This window comes from Plecotus auritus (assembly GCF_963455305.1).
Source record: "Plecotus auritus genome assembly, chromosome: 4".
NCBI lineage: Eukaryota > Metazoa > Chordata > Mammalia > Chiroptera > Vespertilionidae > Plecotus > Plecotus auritus.
The window spans coordinates 136280272-136296920 of NC_137775.1; the positions used below are offsets into that span (position 1 = coordinate 136280272).

At 48.0% G+C, this 16649-nt stretch overlaps 1 protein-coding gene across 1 annotated transcript; it reads left to right on the forward strand.

The window, feature by feature from the left end:
• Positions 1-1558: 1558 nt before the first annotated feature.
• RAB19 (RAB19, member RAS oncogene family) lies at positions 1559-13269 on the forward strand. The gene is made up of 4 exons (XM_080663809.1): positions 1559-1811; positions 3692-3915; positions 6120-6303; positions 11531-13269. The coding sequence occupies exons 2-4, from the start codon at positions 3715-3717 to the stop codon at positions 11797-11799; spliced, it is 654 nt and encodes a 217-aa protein (XP_080519935.1). The 5' UTR covers positions 1559-1811; positions 3692-3714; the 3' UTR covers positions 11800-13269.
• The last annotated feature ends 3380 nt before the right edge of the window (positions 13270-16649 follow it).

Below are 16649 nucleotides of genomic sequence, written 5' to 3' on the forward strand. Positions count from 1 at the left end.
CATTGTTGTTTCTATCTCTCCCTCTCCCTTCCTCCCTGAAATCAATAAAAAATTTAAAAAAGTAAGTATATAATCTGGCCGCCACCACCACCCAAAAAGCTTTTTCCCCATGGCCCAGGCTATGCTCTTGGCACTGATAGCCACACTGAGGGAGAAGGTCGGAGTAGGGACAGGCCGAATCTCTCCTTGGCTTCCATAACCATCTGGACATTTTACCATTTGATGTTACTCTAAATGTTCTCCAAGTAATGGGTCTGAGTCCACTGACTTTTTGATTTTTCTTTAACAGTAAGCATTACCAGGAGAAGAAAACATTTGATGGCTAACCTCACTGACATTGACATTTATTGGGTTTTATGTCCTGCCCCCTGCCCATACATTTGTGGTGGGTCTTGGCCTACATTTCATTTCCCAGTCACAGACCTATGACCGTGGCTCTCAGCAGTCTGCTGCAGCAGCCTGTGGAAGGGGCTTTTGTTTTCTTGTTCTACTTGCCAGCATTGGGGTTACCTTACTCAAAAGAGCAGTTCCCCAAAATTTATCTGTAAGTGGAATTCTGAGCAAAATAAATCATATTTTAAAGATCATCTGAAGGAATCATGGGGAAAAAGTGTGGTTGGATATTGAATAAATTGTCCTCTGTTGCAGTGCTTCTCAATCTTTCTAGACCTCAGCCACAGGAAGAAATAAATGCATTCTACCTGACCTCCCCCCCTCACCCCCCACCCTCACCCCCACCCCCCGCCATACACAGGCAGGTCTGCAACTGACCCAAACAGTTCACAGAACAATCCTGAGCCTGGTTACATGACATACATTTTTTGCGAACCTTTTCTGTAAAAATGCTGGTTGCAACCCACTAAAACTGATTTCAGGACTCATGACTCCGTCTCAGCCCACAGTTTGAAAACAGTATACCAATTTAAATATTTTATCAACCGGATGTCTCTGTTTTGCATATTGTACCTACATGGCTTAACTGCCGAATGTTACATTCTCCATAGTGGAGAAAATCTAATCCTATGGTCTGAGAACCAGCGACCCTTCAGACCTGTGGATGGACTTTCTGAGGACTTCCTGTGGTGGGGTAAGGCATAGAAGGAAGATTTCAGGGGAAAAACTAAGGAAAATTCACCTCGGCTTTGTCTCTTCTGCCAGCATCAGGGACTGATAAACTCTGTTTCCTCAGACCTAGAAATTAACCTCTGTTCTGTGGTAGAATATTTGAGGGAGAGAAACAAATGCTTTTTCAGCTCTTTCTTCCCATACAAATGCAAAGTTATTTTCGCTTTTTAATCTTCTCTTTGGAACACCTTTCTTTTAGTGGGGCCTCAAGAACAGTAATTCAAATCCACAAAACAAAGACTCAAGACTCAGCTCTGTATCCTTTACATTGTATTCTCTCCACTCGAGCCCCCACCCCAGCCAAACAAGGGACATCAGGAAAAATCAGGGCGGGGAGGGGGGAGCTGCAGAAGAGAAAGTGAGTAGGACGGAGGAACAGGGTGGTTTACTAGGTTTGGCTGAGTTAACTGGCTTTGCAAGATGACGAATGTTCAGACTCTGGGCGGCCAGTGCTGGCCAGCGCCTCACCTGTGCTTTGTGCCCAACGGCAGCTCCGGGCTCAGGGGCAGTGGGAGGGCTTCGATTTCCTTTCACTTTCTCAGGCCGCCAAACCTGGCACCTGCGGACAGAACTACAGTTCCCACCGCGCAGCGAGGCAGCAGGAAGAAGGGGCCCTGAGGGCTGAAAAGGAAAACAAGGAGAAAAAGAAAACCTTCCCCGCTAGCCGAAGTGAGAGAGCACGGCAGGTAAGCGACAGGTGAGCCGGGAGGGTGGAGGCCACCGGATGCAGGATGGAGGGCGTCTCAGGTGGACACTGCGTTCTCCTTGCAGGACGTGCAGGCTGAGTTAAAGGGGCTTTTGCGGAAATTCTGAGGACTTCCTGTGGTGGGGTGAGGCACAGAAGGAAGATTTCAGCTCAAGTTACAGTGATAAGACACGGAAGTGGAATGGCTTTCTTTATTTGAAAAGTCGGAGGGGGAAAACAAAGTGGTTGGATGTGTCCACGGTCTGCTGGATCACTGAGCCACAGGTGGTTTTGGAGAAGCATGGGGTTTCTGTAGGCTGGATATCTGTGTGCATTTTAATTTGTGTAACAATATAGATTTGTCCTTTCCCATGACTTTAAAGAAAACCATAAAGTACAACTGGGGGGAGTGAAGAAGGGTATCGTAAGGCAGGAGCAACTTGCAGTGCAGCACATCAACTTTAATCATCAAATGGGGGTAGGTTTCATGTATTTTTATGAGGAGACCCAACACAATAGTCTATGAGGAACAGTTGAGGGCATCAGGATAATTGCCTGGAGGGGATATGCTTGGCGCTCCAAATATCTGATGGGCTGGCATGTGGAATCGGAATCTGCCCGGTCGGGTCAACAGATGGAAGCCGGGGAGGTAGATTTCAACCCCAGGTGAGTTAGAGCTGCACACACAGAATGGATTTTTGCAGAAGGTAGTGAGTTCCTCATGCTCAGTGATATTGAAGCATGGGTGAATAGTTGGGCAGACATGCTGAAGGTGAGAATAAAATTTCAGGCAAGTGATTGTGTTGATCAGTGTTTTCCAAACCTGGCTGGGCAGGCATCAGAATCACCCGGCGAGTGTGTGCACGTATGTGTACGCAGGTTTTTAAATATCTTTAGCAGATCTGGGATGGGCTTGGGGAATATGTATTTTTAATTATCTCCCCAAATAATTTTGATGTAATCAGTTAGTGTGGGAAACACTGTCATTTAGAAACTTTATTTTCCAGCTTATGGTGAAGTATGCCATAAACATTCTCACTACAGTTTTCTTTTTGGATTTTCTCAAAATCCTAATTCCCTCAACAAGAAAAAGTAGGTGCCAGCCAGAAGAAAAAGACCATGTCACTCTTCCCTAAACTGACTTTTCTGTCCGATCTTGTCAGTCCTTTGTTGCTGGTTGCCTGGACATTCAGCCTCCCAGTAGTTTGGAGTCCTTCTTCCCATGTGAAAAGCTAGGCATGTCCATCAACTGAAGAATGGCAGGAAAAACACTCCTGTGGGCATCTCCTCTGCCATCCTCCTGCTGAGTGGGCGCTCCATAGCGCACGGAGCCCCTGGTCTCAATGACTAGGATTTCCATCAATGCTGTCATCTGACTGTGATGACTGAGTAGTGGGCCCAGGGGAGAATGGCAGTAGGACCTCTTCATCCTAGGGCACCCCTAAGTACTGTCAACCCACCTAAGGCAGGTGTGAGCTTAGGGGGGCAGCTCCCTTGTACCTGACCAGTAATTAGTGCCCTTCAACCAAGAGGATATATATATAATTGATTTCAGAGAGGAAGGGAGAGGGGAGAGAGGTAGAAACATCAATGATGAGAGTGACTCATTGATTGGCTGCCTCCTGCACGCCCCCTACTGGGGATCCAGCCGGCAACCCCAGCATGTGCCCTTGACCGGAACTGAACCCGGGACCCTTCAGTCCACAGGCCAATGCTCTATCCACTGAGCCAAACCAGCCAGGGCCCAAGAGGATGTTAGTGCTCTGAAAGCAACGATCTCCTCCTGCCTTGTCCTGTCCTGGACCCCAAGTGCCTTGAACAGTGCCTGGCGCCTGGTCGGTGCTCACTAAAGAGACGCTGAATCCCTCCTTTTTTTCCCAGCTCCACTCTAGGTAGGCAGCGCCATGCAATTCTCCAGCTCAGCCAGGGCAGCAGATGAGAACTTCGACTATTTGTTCAAGATCATCCTCATCGGGGACTCCAACGTGGGGAAGACCTGTGTGGTGCAGCATTTCAAATGCGGGGTCTACACGGAGACACAGCAGAACACAATTGGGGTGGACTTCACTGTGCGCACCCTGGAGATCGACGGCAAGAAAGTGAAGGTCAGAAGGGCATGGGGTTTGCTCCTCCTAGTTTAGCCAGAGTTCCTAACCCCGAAACACATGCCTGAGGAATAAAAGATTTAAATGTAAAACATGAAATCATAAAAGTACCAGGAAAAAACATAGGTGTATTCGTTTTTATCATTGTGGAATGAGGAAATTGGGCTTTTCAGTAAGATGAGAAATCCAGGATGTCTGTAATAGTGTCAACAATAAAAATAAGTAAATAATGTGAAAAAGACAAGAAGTCCAGAAGCCATAAGGGAAAATATTGCTTAATCTAACTATCTCAAGGTCAAATGTACATATTTCTATGTAACCATATAAAGGTAACATTTCTACATATGCAAAAACACTCTAAACCAAGTCAAAAGATGAATGACACTTGGAAAGAAATATTTGCATATGTGGGACTTGACAAATGACTAATTGCTTTAACATGAAAAGAGCCCTGATAAATAGCCGAGAAAAAAAAGCTAAACAACCAAGCACACACAAAAAAGTAGGCTATTCACAGATTGAACAAAACTGCTGTTTCACAAATTTTATAAGAATGAGCTCATACATTTATGCAAAGGTGTCCATCCTCATTCATAATTAAACAATAAGCTAACAGTAAAATACTGTCTTTAACCCATTTGATTAGAAAAGATCAAAAAGTGTGGGTAAAAATGTAATAAGTGGATCTTGTTTGGGATCCTTATTAAATAAAAACAATAGTAAAAATACATTTTGGAGACAATCGGGAAAATTTTCATATGGACTAGGCATTAAATAATACCAAGGAGTTATCAGAAAGTTTATTATGATAATGGCATTGTGGGTATGAAAGAAAATGTCCGTTTTTATAGGGATGTACATCAATGTAAGCAGGGATGAAATGACATGAAGTCTGGGATTTGCTTTAAAATAATACCTCACTGACCTAAAGTAAATTCCCAGGAGGAGTTCTTCCTGGGATTTGAATTTGCAGTAACAGGTGTGAACATTCTAGAGGCAGTTGGATGATCATGTATGATGCTGCAGACAAGAAAAATAAATAAAATAATACCTCAAAGAGCCCTGGCTGGGTGCTCAGTGGTTAGAAGGTTCAATTCCGGGTCAAGGGCATGTACCTTGGTTGCAGACTCAATCCCTGGCCCTGGTTGAGGCACATATGGAAGTGCGGGAGGCAACCAGTCAATGTATCTCTCTCACATAGATGTTTCTCTCTCTCACTCTTCTAAAAAAATCAATGAAAAAAATATCCTCAGATGAGGATTTAAAAAAAATTAAAGAATAAAAACAAAGAAATCAACAGAACAGGCTAGATGTAGCAAAAGTGGCAAAATCTTGATAATTATTGAATAATTACTGAATCTGGAATGATAGGTATATGAGGGTTCATTACTCTATTCTCTCTAGTCTTGTATGTTTGCAAAATTTATTTAAAAAATAAACTTTGTGCCTAGCTGGCATGGCTCAATGGTTAAGCGTCGACCTATGAACCAGGAGGTCACAGTTCAATTCCGATCAGGGCACACACCCAGTTGCAAGCTCAGTCCCCAGTAGGGGGTGTGCAGGAGGCAGCTGATCAATGATTCTCTCTCATCATTGATGTCTCTCTCTCTCTCTTCCTCTCTCTCTCTTTCTCTTTCTCCCTTCCTCTCTGAAATCAATAAAAATATATTTTAAAATAAGTAAATAAATTTGGTAAATAATATAAGTATATGAAGAAACAGGTACCCTAGACACTGTTAGAAGGTGTATAAATTGGCGCCATTGCTCGGGATGGTGGTTTAGGAGGTAATATTATGAGGATACTCCTGAACATAAACAGTGGAGTGGTCCTTTAAAATCAAAACAGTTCAGCCAACATTATTTCCTTTTCCAGTGTTAATAGCAATGGGCAGGTTCAAGAGATAAGCCCCAAAATCTGGAGGAAGGGATGATTGAGATGCAAAGGGGAAAGAACACCAGACACCAGGGCATTGGATCCCCACTCTCCAACTAACGCATCCCTGAGGTGGTGGCTCCCAAACCTGAGAGCCCATCCAAATTACCCTGGCACAACTGAAAACAGACTCGTGGCCCAGCCCAGACCTCCGGAATTTGGATATCTCCAAGTAAAATCCAGGAAACTGTATTTTGCAGACAACTTTGTGAGCAAGTCCCCATCAGGTGTGGGAGCTCCTGATGCCACCCGCTTTCCCTCCCATCTCCAGATGCAGGTGTGGGACACCGCAGGCCAGGAGCGCTTCCGGACCATCACCCAGAGCTACTACCGCAGCGCCCACGCGGCCATCATCGCCTACGACCTCACCCGGCGGTCCACCTTTGAGTCCGTTCCTCACTGGATTCACGAGATTGAAAAATACGGAGCTGCAAACCTGGTCATTATGCTGATCGGTATGGAGTTTTCAAAGGGTTTAACTTTGTTTTATTGGCCCCCTCTGCTGACACTCAGCTTTTTGTGTGTTTCCGGTGGCAGGGGAGCATGAAATCATAAAGTGCAAATGGTGAGAGGACCTCAGAAAGCATCTGGCCCGGAAATTTCATCAGATTCACTTGAAAATGAGAGGGGTGGTGTGAACTTATTATTAAGAATACAGATCCCAAGGCCCCACCCTAGAGTTTCTCATTCTGGAGACCTGGGACGGGGTCCAGACCTCTATGTGCAGGAGCCCCAGCTGGTTTGCTGCACAGTCTGTGCAGACCACACAGAAAGTGCTCTGTAGGCTGAGGTTCACGGGCAGCGGCTCCAAACCCCTGAGGGAGCCATTCAGATGAATGTACCTGACACACCTGACTCACCCTTGAATGATTTCTTTAAAAAAAAAAAAAAGTTTTTATTGATTTTTGAGAGAGAGGGGAAGAGAGAGAAACATCGATGGGCTGCCTCCTGCATGCCCCCTACTGGGGGGGTCGAGCCTGTAACCTGGGCAGGCTTATCTCCTGATTCCTGGACTAGGAATCAAAATGGTGCCTCTTAGCACACTGGATGATGCCCAACCAACTGAGTCACACCAGCCAGGGCTTGAATGACTTCTTATACCTGTTAAGACCCTACGTGAATCTTAACACACCAACATCAAAACTAACAGGAACTTCAACTACACAAAATGAACTTGCAGCTGGAAATGTGAGCAGTCCTATTGTACATTCAGAAAAGTGTTAATGTTTCTGTTATTTCTCTAGTTTTAGTTTTGCAACCTTTTGGTGCACAAAATGATGCCCAACCAACTGAGCAATGCTGCCCCAGTTCTTTTTTTTTTTTTTTTTTTTTAATATATTTTATTGATATTTCACAGAGAGGAAGGGAGAGGGATAGAGAGCTAGAAACATCGATGGGAGAGAAACATCGATCAGCTGCCTCCTGCACACCTCCCACCGAGGATGTGCCCACAACCAAGGTACATGCCCTTGACCGGAATCGAACCCGGGACCTTTCAGTCCACAGGCCGACGCTCTAGCCACTGAGCCAAACCGGTTTCGGCCCCAGTTCTTAATTGATTTTAGAAATGCCCCTAAAGATGATCTGGACATGTCCCCATCACCCCAGGGCTAATACAAGGGGGCTTTCCGTTTTCTGCCATTGGCTTCCTTGCCTTAATCTAGAAAAGTCAAATGTCTTGTTCCCTTATGGAAGTGTTCCTGTCTCTTTTACTATTTTTCCATTCTGTCTACCCCAGCCCCTTCCCACCACACAAGTGGCAAAGAGATGACTGTGCGTTGATTCCTACTGTTCCTCCCCATCCGGCCATTCACAGGAAGCTCAGCTGCTCGGTGATGTGATGTCCCTCTGTTTAAAATCCTCGTGGGTCCCCCATGGCCCTCCAGATAACCCACCACTTCCTGAACCCGACTGGCAAGACTCCAGCTTTCTTGCAGAGATGGCTGGCTGGCTGCATATCTTTTCGCGTTCCCCCAGCTCTGTTCCTGACCTAACTCTTCAGCTCTTCCATCAGAGTGAGGGGTCAAAACGCCAACATCCTTCTGTAGGTTATACTGGCTGCTCTGTCTCATAACTTCCTTCAGCATCTGATATTTTGTCCGCTTATGATCTCGGGCAAACCTTTCACCGAAATTCATTTTTTTTTAAATTTATGTTTATTGATTTCAGAGAGGAAGGGAGAGAGATTAAAACATCAATGATGAGAGAGAATCATTGATCAGCTGCCTCCTGCAAGCCCCCTATGAGGGATCGAGCCCAAAACCTGAGCATGTGCCCTGGACCGGAATCAAACCTGGGACCCTTCAGTCCGCAGGCCGACACTCTATCCACCGAGCCAAACCATCTAGGGCCACTGAAATTCTTTTACAGTTACAGGTCCACAGTCTCTCAGTGAAAACCCTTAAGGCCAAAGATTTCAGAGTCCAGAATTTGTTGAATGCTATGTTACCTAACACCCTCAGCAGTGTCTGGGCCAACATCCCATGGTCAAATGCATTAATATATGTGCAGTGAAATATCTGAATAGTTATACAACGAAGGTTGAATAAAAACTTCAAATGGCCAGTGTAGGACAGATTTCACTGTCAGATAAATTACCAAAACATTTAGGGGTTTCAGAGTGTTTTGGATTTGGGAAATGTGGGTAAGGGATGGTACACCTGTAAGGCTAATAACTTGTTCCATTCACCTGGTCCTTAGGATGTGTTGTTTCATGGCCTGTCTTAGATGGGCAAATTCTTATATAGCTCTTTTTTATTTTTTAAATGTTTTTGTTGATTTTAGAGAGAGAGGGAGAGGGAAAGAGAAACATCAATAGCAGCCTCCTGCACACCCCCTACCAGGGACAAACCTGTAACCTGGGCATGTGCCCTCACCTGGAATCAAACTGGCGAGCCCTCGGTGCATAGGACAATGCTCAATCAACTGAGCCACACTGGCCAGGGCATTTGGTTCTTTATTTTTATTTATTTTTACATATTTTTATTGATTTCAGAGAGGAAGGGAGAAGAGAGAGACAGAAACATCAATGATGAGAGAGAATCATTGATCGGCTGCCTTCTGCACGCCCCACACTCGGGATCAAGCCCACAACCCAGGCCTGTGCCCTTGACCGGAATCGAACCCGGGACCCTTCAATCCTCAGGTCGACGCTTTATCCACTTGAGCCAAACCGGCTAGCAGCCGTGGGCAAACTACGGCCCGCGGGCCGGATCCGGCCCGTTCGGCTGTTCTATCCGGCCCGCGGAGCCGAAAGAGCGGAGGGTTCTCTTGCTCTCCCCTCCGCTCCTTTACTTTGAATTTATATTAGTTCACACAAACACTCCATCCATGCTTTTGTTCCAGCCCTCCGGTCCAGTTTAAGAACCCATTGTGGCCGTGGAGTCAAAAAGTTTGCCCACCCCTGGGCTAGGGCCATTTGGCTCTTTAATTGTCCAAGTGTCTCTCTTGCCTCCCTAACAAGATGAAGAATCCCTTTCTTTGGGACAGGGCCCATGCATCTCTGGTGTCCACACAGAACACGTAGTGAGCAAAGACTCAGACTGTAGGAGCAAGCACATGTTTCTTTCCCTCCCGCCAAGTGTCCTGGCTTGTCCTGAGGTTGCAACCACCAGCTGTTGGAGGCAGACCCGGGGACAGTCAGTTAACCACGGGTGGCACTGGGGCAGGTGGGAGGAGCAGTCAGAACCAGTGCAGCCAGCCCAGAAGCCACAGATCAGGGTGAGGGGTGGCCTAGACTCCTGGCTCAGGGATTCCTACTCTGGAAGCATCCCTGTCCCAACCAAGGGACCCTCACACCTTTCTTCTAGAAGCAGGGCTATGCCCTGAACTTAAACCTCACAAGCTATAAAAATGCATACAGTTTTCTTGAAGCTAAATACCTGAGTTAGTTTCCTGTAGTTGCTAATTACCATAAACTGGGTGCCTGAAAACAACAGAAGTGTGTTCTCACTCCGTTCTGGAGGCCAGAAATCGGAAATTGGTATCCCTGGGCCTAAATCACAGTGTGAGCAGGACCATACTCCCTCTGGAGGCTCTAAGGGAGAATCTGTTCTTTGTCTGGTCCAGTGGCTGTCAGCGTTCTGTGGCTCGTGGCTGCCTCTGACTTCCCATCACCTCCTCTGTGTATACTCAAGTCTCCCTCTATCTCCTTCGCATAAGACTACACGTGATTGCACTTAGGGCCCACCCTGCTAATCCAGAATTATCTCCAGGACTCAAGATTCTTAACTTAATCATATCTGCAAAGACCCTTTTTGCTGGTAAAGTAACATTTACAACTCCCAGGGGGTAGAACCATGTCCTTAGGGACCATTTTCCAGCCTACCACAGTCCCAGGAAGGGTAATGGCCCTTGGATTTAACCTTATTTGGGGAGAATTATGATAAAAATCTAGCTTTGTCAATGACCAGGTTGGTGCCTATGATGCTGAGTATTTTTCCTTTTTCCTTTATTTTTTTCCATCACCATTTATCCCCCTTCTACCTTCTTCCACCTCCCCCATCCTTCCTCACAATCACCACACTGTTGTCCATGTACATGAGTTCTCTTTTTTTTCTTTTTGCTCAATCCATCCACCCACTAAACACCGCCCTCCCCCCACAACAGAGCTGTCTGCCTACTCTAGGAGAAAGTATTTTTTCAATCTTTTTTATTGGGACATAATGCATACAGAGAAAAGTTTGCAAACACTGATATATCACAAAGGGAACACTTGTGTAAATACCACCTGGGTCAAGAAAGAATGCACCCTGCCCCCCAGCTCCCCTTCCTGTTCCTCTTAATTACTTTATCTTCTCCCCCAAAGTAAACCTATCATGGCTTTTATGACATCATTCCATTTTCTTTATCAGCAGCTCTATTTTGCTATTGTTTTTGAACCTTCTACAAATGGCATTGTACCGAGTGTCATTTTATCTAAGCTTCTGTCCCTCAGCATTACTTTTATTTCCCCTTCTGTTGGTGATGGACATTCGAGTTGTTTTCAGTTGGGACAATTAGCAAAATTGCTGCCCTGAAGGTTCTTGTATGTTTATGGATGCACATGGGCTCATACTTCCCTTGGGTACATACCTGGGAGCAGAATTGCATGGTCTTGCAATAGTCTCACTCTAGTGGATAATCTCAAACCACTTGCATACACATTCATCGAGACCCCCTGAGTGCAAGTCTGTGCATTTTATTATATGCAAATTACAGCTAACAAAGTAAGTCCTTCCTTATACATTCCACAACTTCAACCCAAGAAATCCTGACCACAAGTTCCAGCATACCAGGTTCTATCGCAGTGTCCAACACTTTGTGGTTAGGGAGAAAGAGGAATGAGATCTGAAGGGAGAAGAGAGAAGCAAGAGGGAATCGCTCTGGCACCTTCTTATCTTGTCACACGTAGGAGAGATGGCCCCTCCCAAGAATATGGAGGCTCCACCTGTCCTGGCCAATAACACACATACCTCTGGTCCCTTCCTCACAGCTCTTAAAGATCTTAAGAACAGTGAATTAAGATGGTGGCTCTGTTTCCATTCATCTGTGGTTTCATTTTCATTAAATTTGGTCTCAATTACTATTTGGGAAGAAGTGCATGCATGCATATTGCTGAACTAAGATGTTCTTTCTAAAGTTCATTTTTTAAAAATCAGATTAAGTTACTCAATGCAATATTTGCTTCTCTCTCACTCCCAGGGAACAAATGTGACCTGTGGGAGAAACGGCATGTTCTGTTCGAGGATGCCTGCACGCTGGCTGAGAAATACGGCCTCCTTGCTGTTTTGGAGACATCAGCTAAGGAGTCCAAGAACATAGACGAAGTCTTTGTGCTCATGGCCAGGGAGCTGATGGCCCGCAACAGCCTGCAGCTGTACGGGGACGGCGCCCTGAACCACCTGCCCCTGGACTCCAGTCCTGTCCTTATGGCCCAGGTGCCAAATGAAAAGACCCACTGCACTTGCTGAGTGTGTTCACCAGGCCAATAGCACCCACCAGAGGCCATCGCTAAGCCAAAGGTGGCCAGGTCTTCTAGTGTCTGCTGAGTAGCATTTCAGACCCAAGTGTAGACTTGCCACTAGTTCTCAATCCTGGGTTCAGACCAGAGGCCACAACAGCTGACTCTGAGGCCCGGGGACACCACTGTCCTTTCTGATTTTGCCTTGGACCTAAAGGCACAAGATTAGGAGGACAAGGTTTGCTCCTTTTCATCTCTCTTTTTTCTGTCTCCCCAACCCTTCAACTATGTTTCCACTGAATTTTGCTTCTCACTTGAAAAGAGGGTAGTGAGGAAAGATCAAAGAGGGGCGAGGATCTTGGAACACTCCAGAACAGTTTAAAACAGCTCGGTCATGGGAAGATGAGAAAAAAGCCTGCAGTGATAAACCAGAATGCTGTTAACATTTGCTTCCTGACAGTCACACCTCAGGGTTTTAGTTTGGGGAGCAAAGCCTTTTGATATAAAGACCATAAATACCTCTTGCCAAATGGTCAGGAGCCATGTGATGGAGATAGAACTGGGTTTCACTTCATTCTAGTTTGGGCTGATGTGGAAGATGTCTATAACTCCTTTCTAAAACACCACATTGGCTGCTGGATCAGAAGGCATTCCTGAATAGAAATTAATTTGGCTCACAGATGAATAGCAAACCAATATTGACCTCACAGTACGGTCTGGGCACACCATGTACCTATAACACACGGTGGTTTTTCAAAGTTCCCCGATGGTTGTTGCTGAGCTGCATCTTGCAATCACAATAAGAACCACAAAGGCCTGTCCACCACCACATCGGCTCCAAAAAGGGAAATGTTGCTGGGAGCTCTCCCCGGACCCAGGTGAGTGCCCACAGGCATTTCTCGTCGATAGCGGCACAATAAATAGGCAGAGACCTTCACGTGTGGCTACTGAGTGCTTGAAAAGAGGCTGAGCAGGACATGCCATTCATTAATGGCTCACACCAATTTCCCTTCATTTCTCTGCACATCAATCTCAACCAACACTCTGAAAACCTCATCAGCTTCTAGGGTTATGCACTCAGGATTACCTGGAATTGAAATGTTCCTACCAACAGGTTAGATATGTGAGAACGAAGTCCTGCACACCAGGAACCTGTGATTAACCACCTGGGCTTCTGTCGAAATGATGGGGTTGTGACAGAAACCCTCGAGGACCCAGAAAGGGCCCCGTGTGGAGCAGCCTCACTGGATTCGGGTGCCCAAAGGTCGGCTCCAAAGAGGCAAGGCTTTTCTGAAGCTGAGCAGTCTGGTTACCTGGCCTAGGAAGCCAACTCAGGGAGGCTCCTCTCTGTAGCTGTGGTCTCAGAAAGCTACGTGTTAGCTCAATTCTGGCATTTTTCTCACACTCCCAAAGCTGTATTAAGTTATGTGAAGTTAAGTTACAAAAGAGGTATTTCAGAAGAATAAAAAGATTGTAAATGTCTCCATATTTTGTTCACCAGTGTTAAGTACATTTCCATGTGTGCAAGAATCTGTTAATATTTCATTGTTCACAGACTGTTCCTAAATCTCATCCCCACTCTATTACTAGTAGTAATAGGAATCTACACTAATAAAAGAGAAACATGCAAATTGACCGTACCTCCGCTACGCCCACCAGCCAATCAGGGTGAGTATGCAAATTAACTCAACAAAGATGGTGGAGGCCACGGAGCTGGAGCGAGCAGGCAGCTTGGGTTGCCCATAGCGATGGAGGAAGCCAAGCTTCCTGCCCACCCTGGCCAGCCCTGGCCTCCGCTCAAGGCTACAAAGTTTCAATTATAGAAGATAAATAAATCCCAGATACCTGCTTCCAGCTGGCCCTGGCCTCCGCTCAAGGAGGTGCTGAAAAAAAAAAAAAAAAGAAAGAAAAAAAGGAGGGGCTGGGAGCCATCAGCCTCTCACACAGGCTGGCCAGGCACCCCAGCGGGGGCCCCCACTCTGAAGGGAGTGTGGCCAGCCTGAAAACGGCCCTCACCCAGGCTGGCCAGGCACCCCAGTGGGACCCTCCACCCTGAAGGGGTGTGGCCAGCCTGCACACAGCACTCAGCCCCTCACCCAGGCTGGCCAGGCACCCCAGTGGGGACCCCTACCCTGAATGGGGTGTGGCCAGCCTGAAAACAGCCCTCAGCCCCTCACCCAGGCTGGCCACACCTCCATAGGGTGAGGGTCCCCGCTGGGGGGCTTGGCCAGCCTGCAAAGAGCCATCAGCCCCTCACCCAGGCTGGCCAGGCACCCCAGCAGGGACCCCCACCCTGAAGCAGGTGTGGCCAGCTTGAAAACAGCCCTCAGCCCCCCACCCAGCCTGGCCATCCCCCATGGAGTAAGAGTCCCTGCTGGGGGGCGTGCCAGCCTGCAAACAGCCATCAGCCCCTCATCCAGGCTGGCCAGGCACCCCAGCGGGGACCCCCACCCTGAAGGGGGTGTGGCCAGCCTGAAAACGGCCCTCAGCCCCTCACCCAGGCTGGCCACCCCCACATGGAGTAAGAGTCCCCGCTGAGGGGCATGGCCAGCCTGCAAACAGCCATCAGCCCCTCACCCAAGTGGGCCATGCCCCCCCAGCGGGGACCCTCACCCCATGGGGGCATGGCCAGTCTGAAAACCACCACAGGCCCCTCGCCCAGGCCACCCCACCCCACCCCACACCCCAAGGGAACCCCCACCCTGATCTGGGACACCCTTCAGGGCAAACCAGCCAGCCCCCACCCGTGCACCAGTCCTCTATCTATATATATAAAAGGCTAAGCGACAGGCTGATAGCTATGATGTGCACTGACCACCAGGGGGTGGATGCTCAACGCAGAAGCTGCCAAGTGACAGCAACTTTGTTTCTTTTTTTTTAAATATATTTTATTGATTTTTTACAGAGAGGAAGGGAGAGGGACAGAGAGTTAGAAACATCGATGAGAGAGAAACATCGATCAGCTGCCTCCTGCACACTTCCTATTGGGGATGTGCCTGCAACCAAGGTACATGCCCTTGACCGGAATCGAACCTGGAACCCTTCAGTCCACAGGCTGACGCTCTATCCACTGAGCCAAACCGGTTAGGGCTGACAGCAACTTTGAAGAGTGCCCTCTCACACTCCAGGACCCCTCTGGGAATGTCAGACTGCTGGGTTTCTGCCCGATCCCCACAGACCAGGCAGAGGGACCCCACCAGTGCATGGCACCGGGCCTCTAGTATTACTATAATCCTATCTAATAAAAGAGTAATATGCAAATTAACCATCACTCCGCTATACCCATAAGCCACGCCCACCAGCCAATCAGGAGTGGGTATGCAAATTAACCCAACCAAGATGGCTGCGACCACGGAGTGAGCAGGAGGCTTGGGTTTCCCAGGTAATGGAGGAAGTCAAGCTTTTTGCACACCCTGGCCGGCCTAGGCCTCCACTCAAGGCTACAAAGTTTCAATTATAGATGATAAATAAATCCCAACAAAAATGGCTGTGGCCACAGAGCAAGCAAGAGGCTTGGCTCCACTCAAGGCTACAAAGTTTCAATTATAGAAGATAAATAAATCCCAGATACCAGGGCCTCCACTTGGGTCACCGGGGGGTGTGGCCGGCCTGCAAACCACCACAGGCCCCTCACCCAGGCAGCCCCACGCCCCAAGGGAACCCCCACCCTGATCCGGGACACCCTTCAGGGCAAACCAGCTGGCCCCCACCTGTGCACCAGGCCTCTATCCTATCTAATAAAAGAGTAATATGCAAATTGACCATCACTCCAACACACAAGATGGCTGCTCCCATGTGGTCAAAGATCCTGCCCCCATGTGGACACAAGATGGCCGCCACAAGATGGCCAGCAGGGGAGGGCAGTTGGGAGGGACCAGGCCTGCAAGGGAGGGCCGTTGTGGGTGATCAGGCCAGCAGGGGAGGGCAGTTGGGAGGGACCAGGCCTGCAAGGGAGGGCAGTTAGGGGTGACCAGGCCTGCAGAGGAGGGAAGTTAGGGGTGACTGGGCCTGCAGGGAAGGGCAGTTGGGGGGGACCCAGGCCTGCAGAGGAGAGCAGTTGGGGGGAACCAGGCCTGCAGGGGAGGGCAGTTAGGGGTGACCAGGCCTGCAGGAGAGGGCAGTTAGGGGTGACCAGGCCTGCAAGGGAGGGCAGTTAGGGGCAATTGGGCTGGCAGGGGAGCAGTTAGGCGTTGATCAGGCTGGCAGGGGAGTGGTTAGGGGGTGATCAGGCTGGCCGGCAGAAGTGGTTAGGGGCAATCAGGATGGCAGGCAGGCGAGCAGTTGGGAGCCAGCAGTCCTGGATTGTGAGAGGGATGTCCGACTGCCCGTTTAGGCCTGATCCTACCTGGTTTGGGCCTAAACGGGCAGTCGGACATCCCTCAAGGGGTCCCAGATTGGAGAGGGTGCAGGCTGGGCTGAGGGACACACACACCCCTGTGCAGGAATTTCATGCACCAGGCCTTTAGTGGTATTAATAAAGACAAACATAGCAATTACTATATGCCCAGCACTGGACTATACACTTTATTTATACTAACTCAATGAATCTTGTCAACTACAGTGGGAGGTGGTAATATTAGGCTAGTCCTATCTAACAGGGAGCAGGGTCTGAAATATGCCAGGCCCAGCCTGAGTTCACTTCTTTTTAACATGGATGTGGAGTCGCCAGTTCACTCATGTGCACGGTTACATGGGTGACCCGAGGCAAACCAGGCTGGGTTCTATCAGCCACTCCAGCACAAGGCTTAGATGGAAAGGATGGGTAAGAACTCAGCAAAGCAAGCACACGTCAGTGCTCCCTACGGGCAGTGTGCAAGCCTCCAGGGGATGGAGAGAGTTTCAGAGGATTCATCTCAAAGG

Coding starts and splice junctions, on each gene's coding strand:
- RAB19 (XM_080663809.1), top strand. CDS start 3,715: ATGCAATTCTCCAGCTCAGCCAGGGCAGCAGATGAGAACTTCGACTAT. Junction 3,916..6,119: donor TCGACGGCAAGAAAGTGAAG/GTCAGAAGGGCA, acceptor TCCCATCTCCAG/ATGCAGGTGTGGGACACCGC. Junction 6,304..11,530: donor CCTGGTCATTATGCTGATCG/GTATGGAGTTTT, acceptor TCTCACTCCCAG/GGAACAAATGTGACCTGTGG.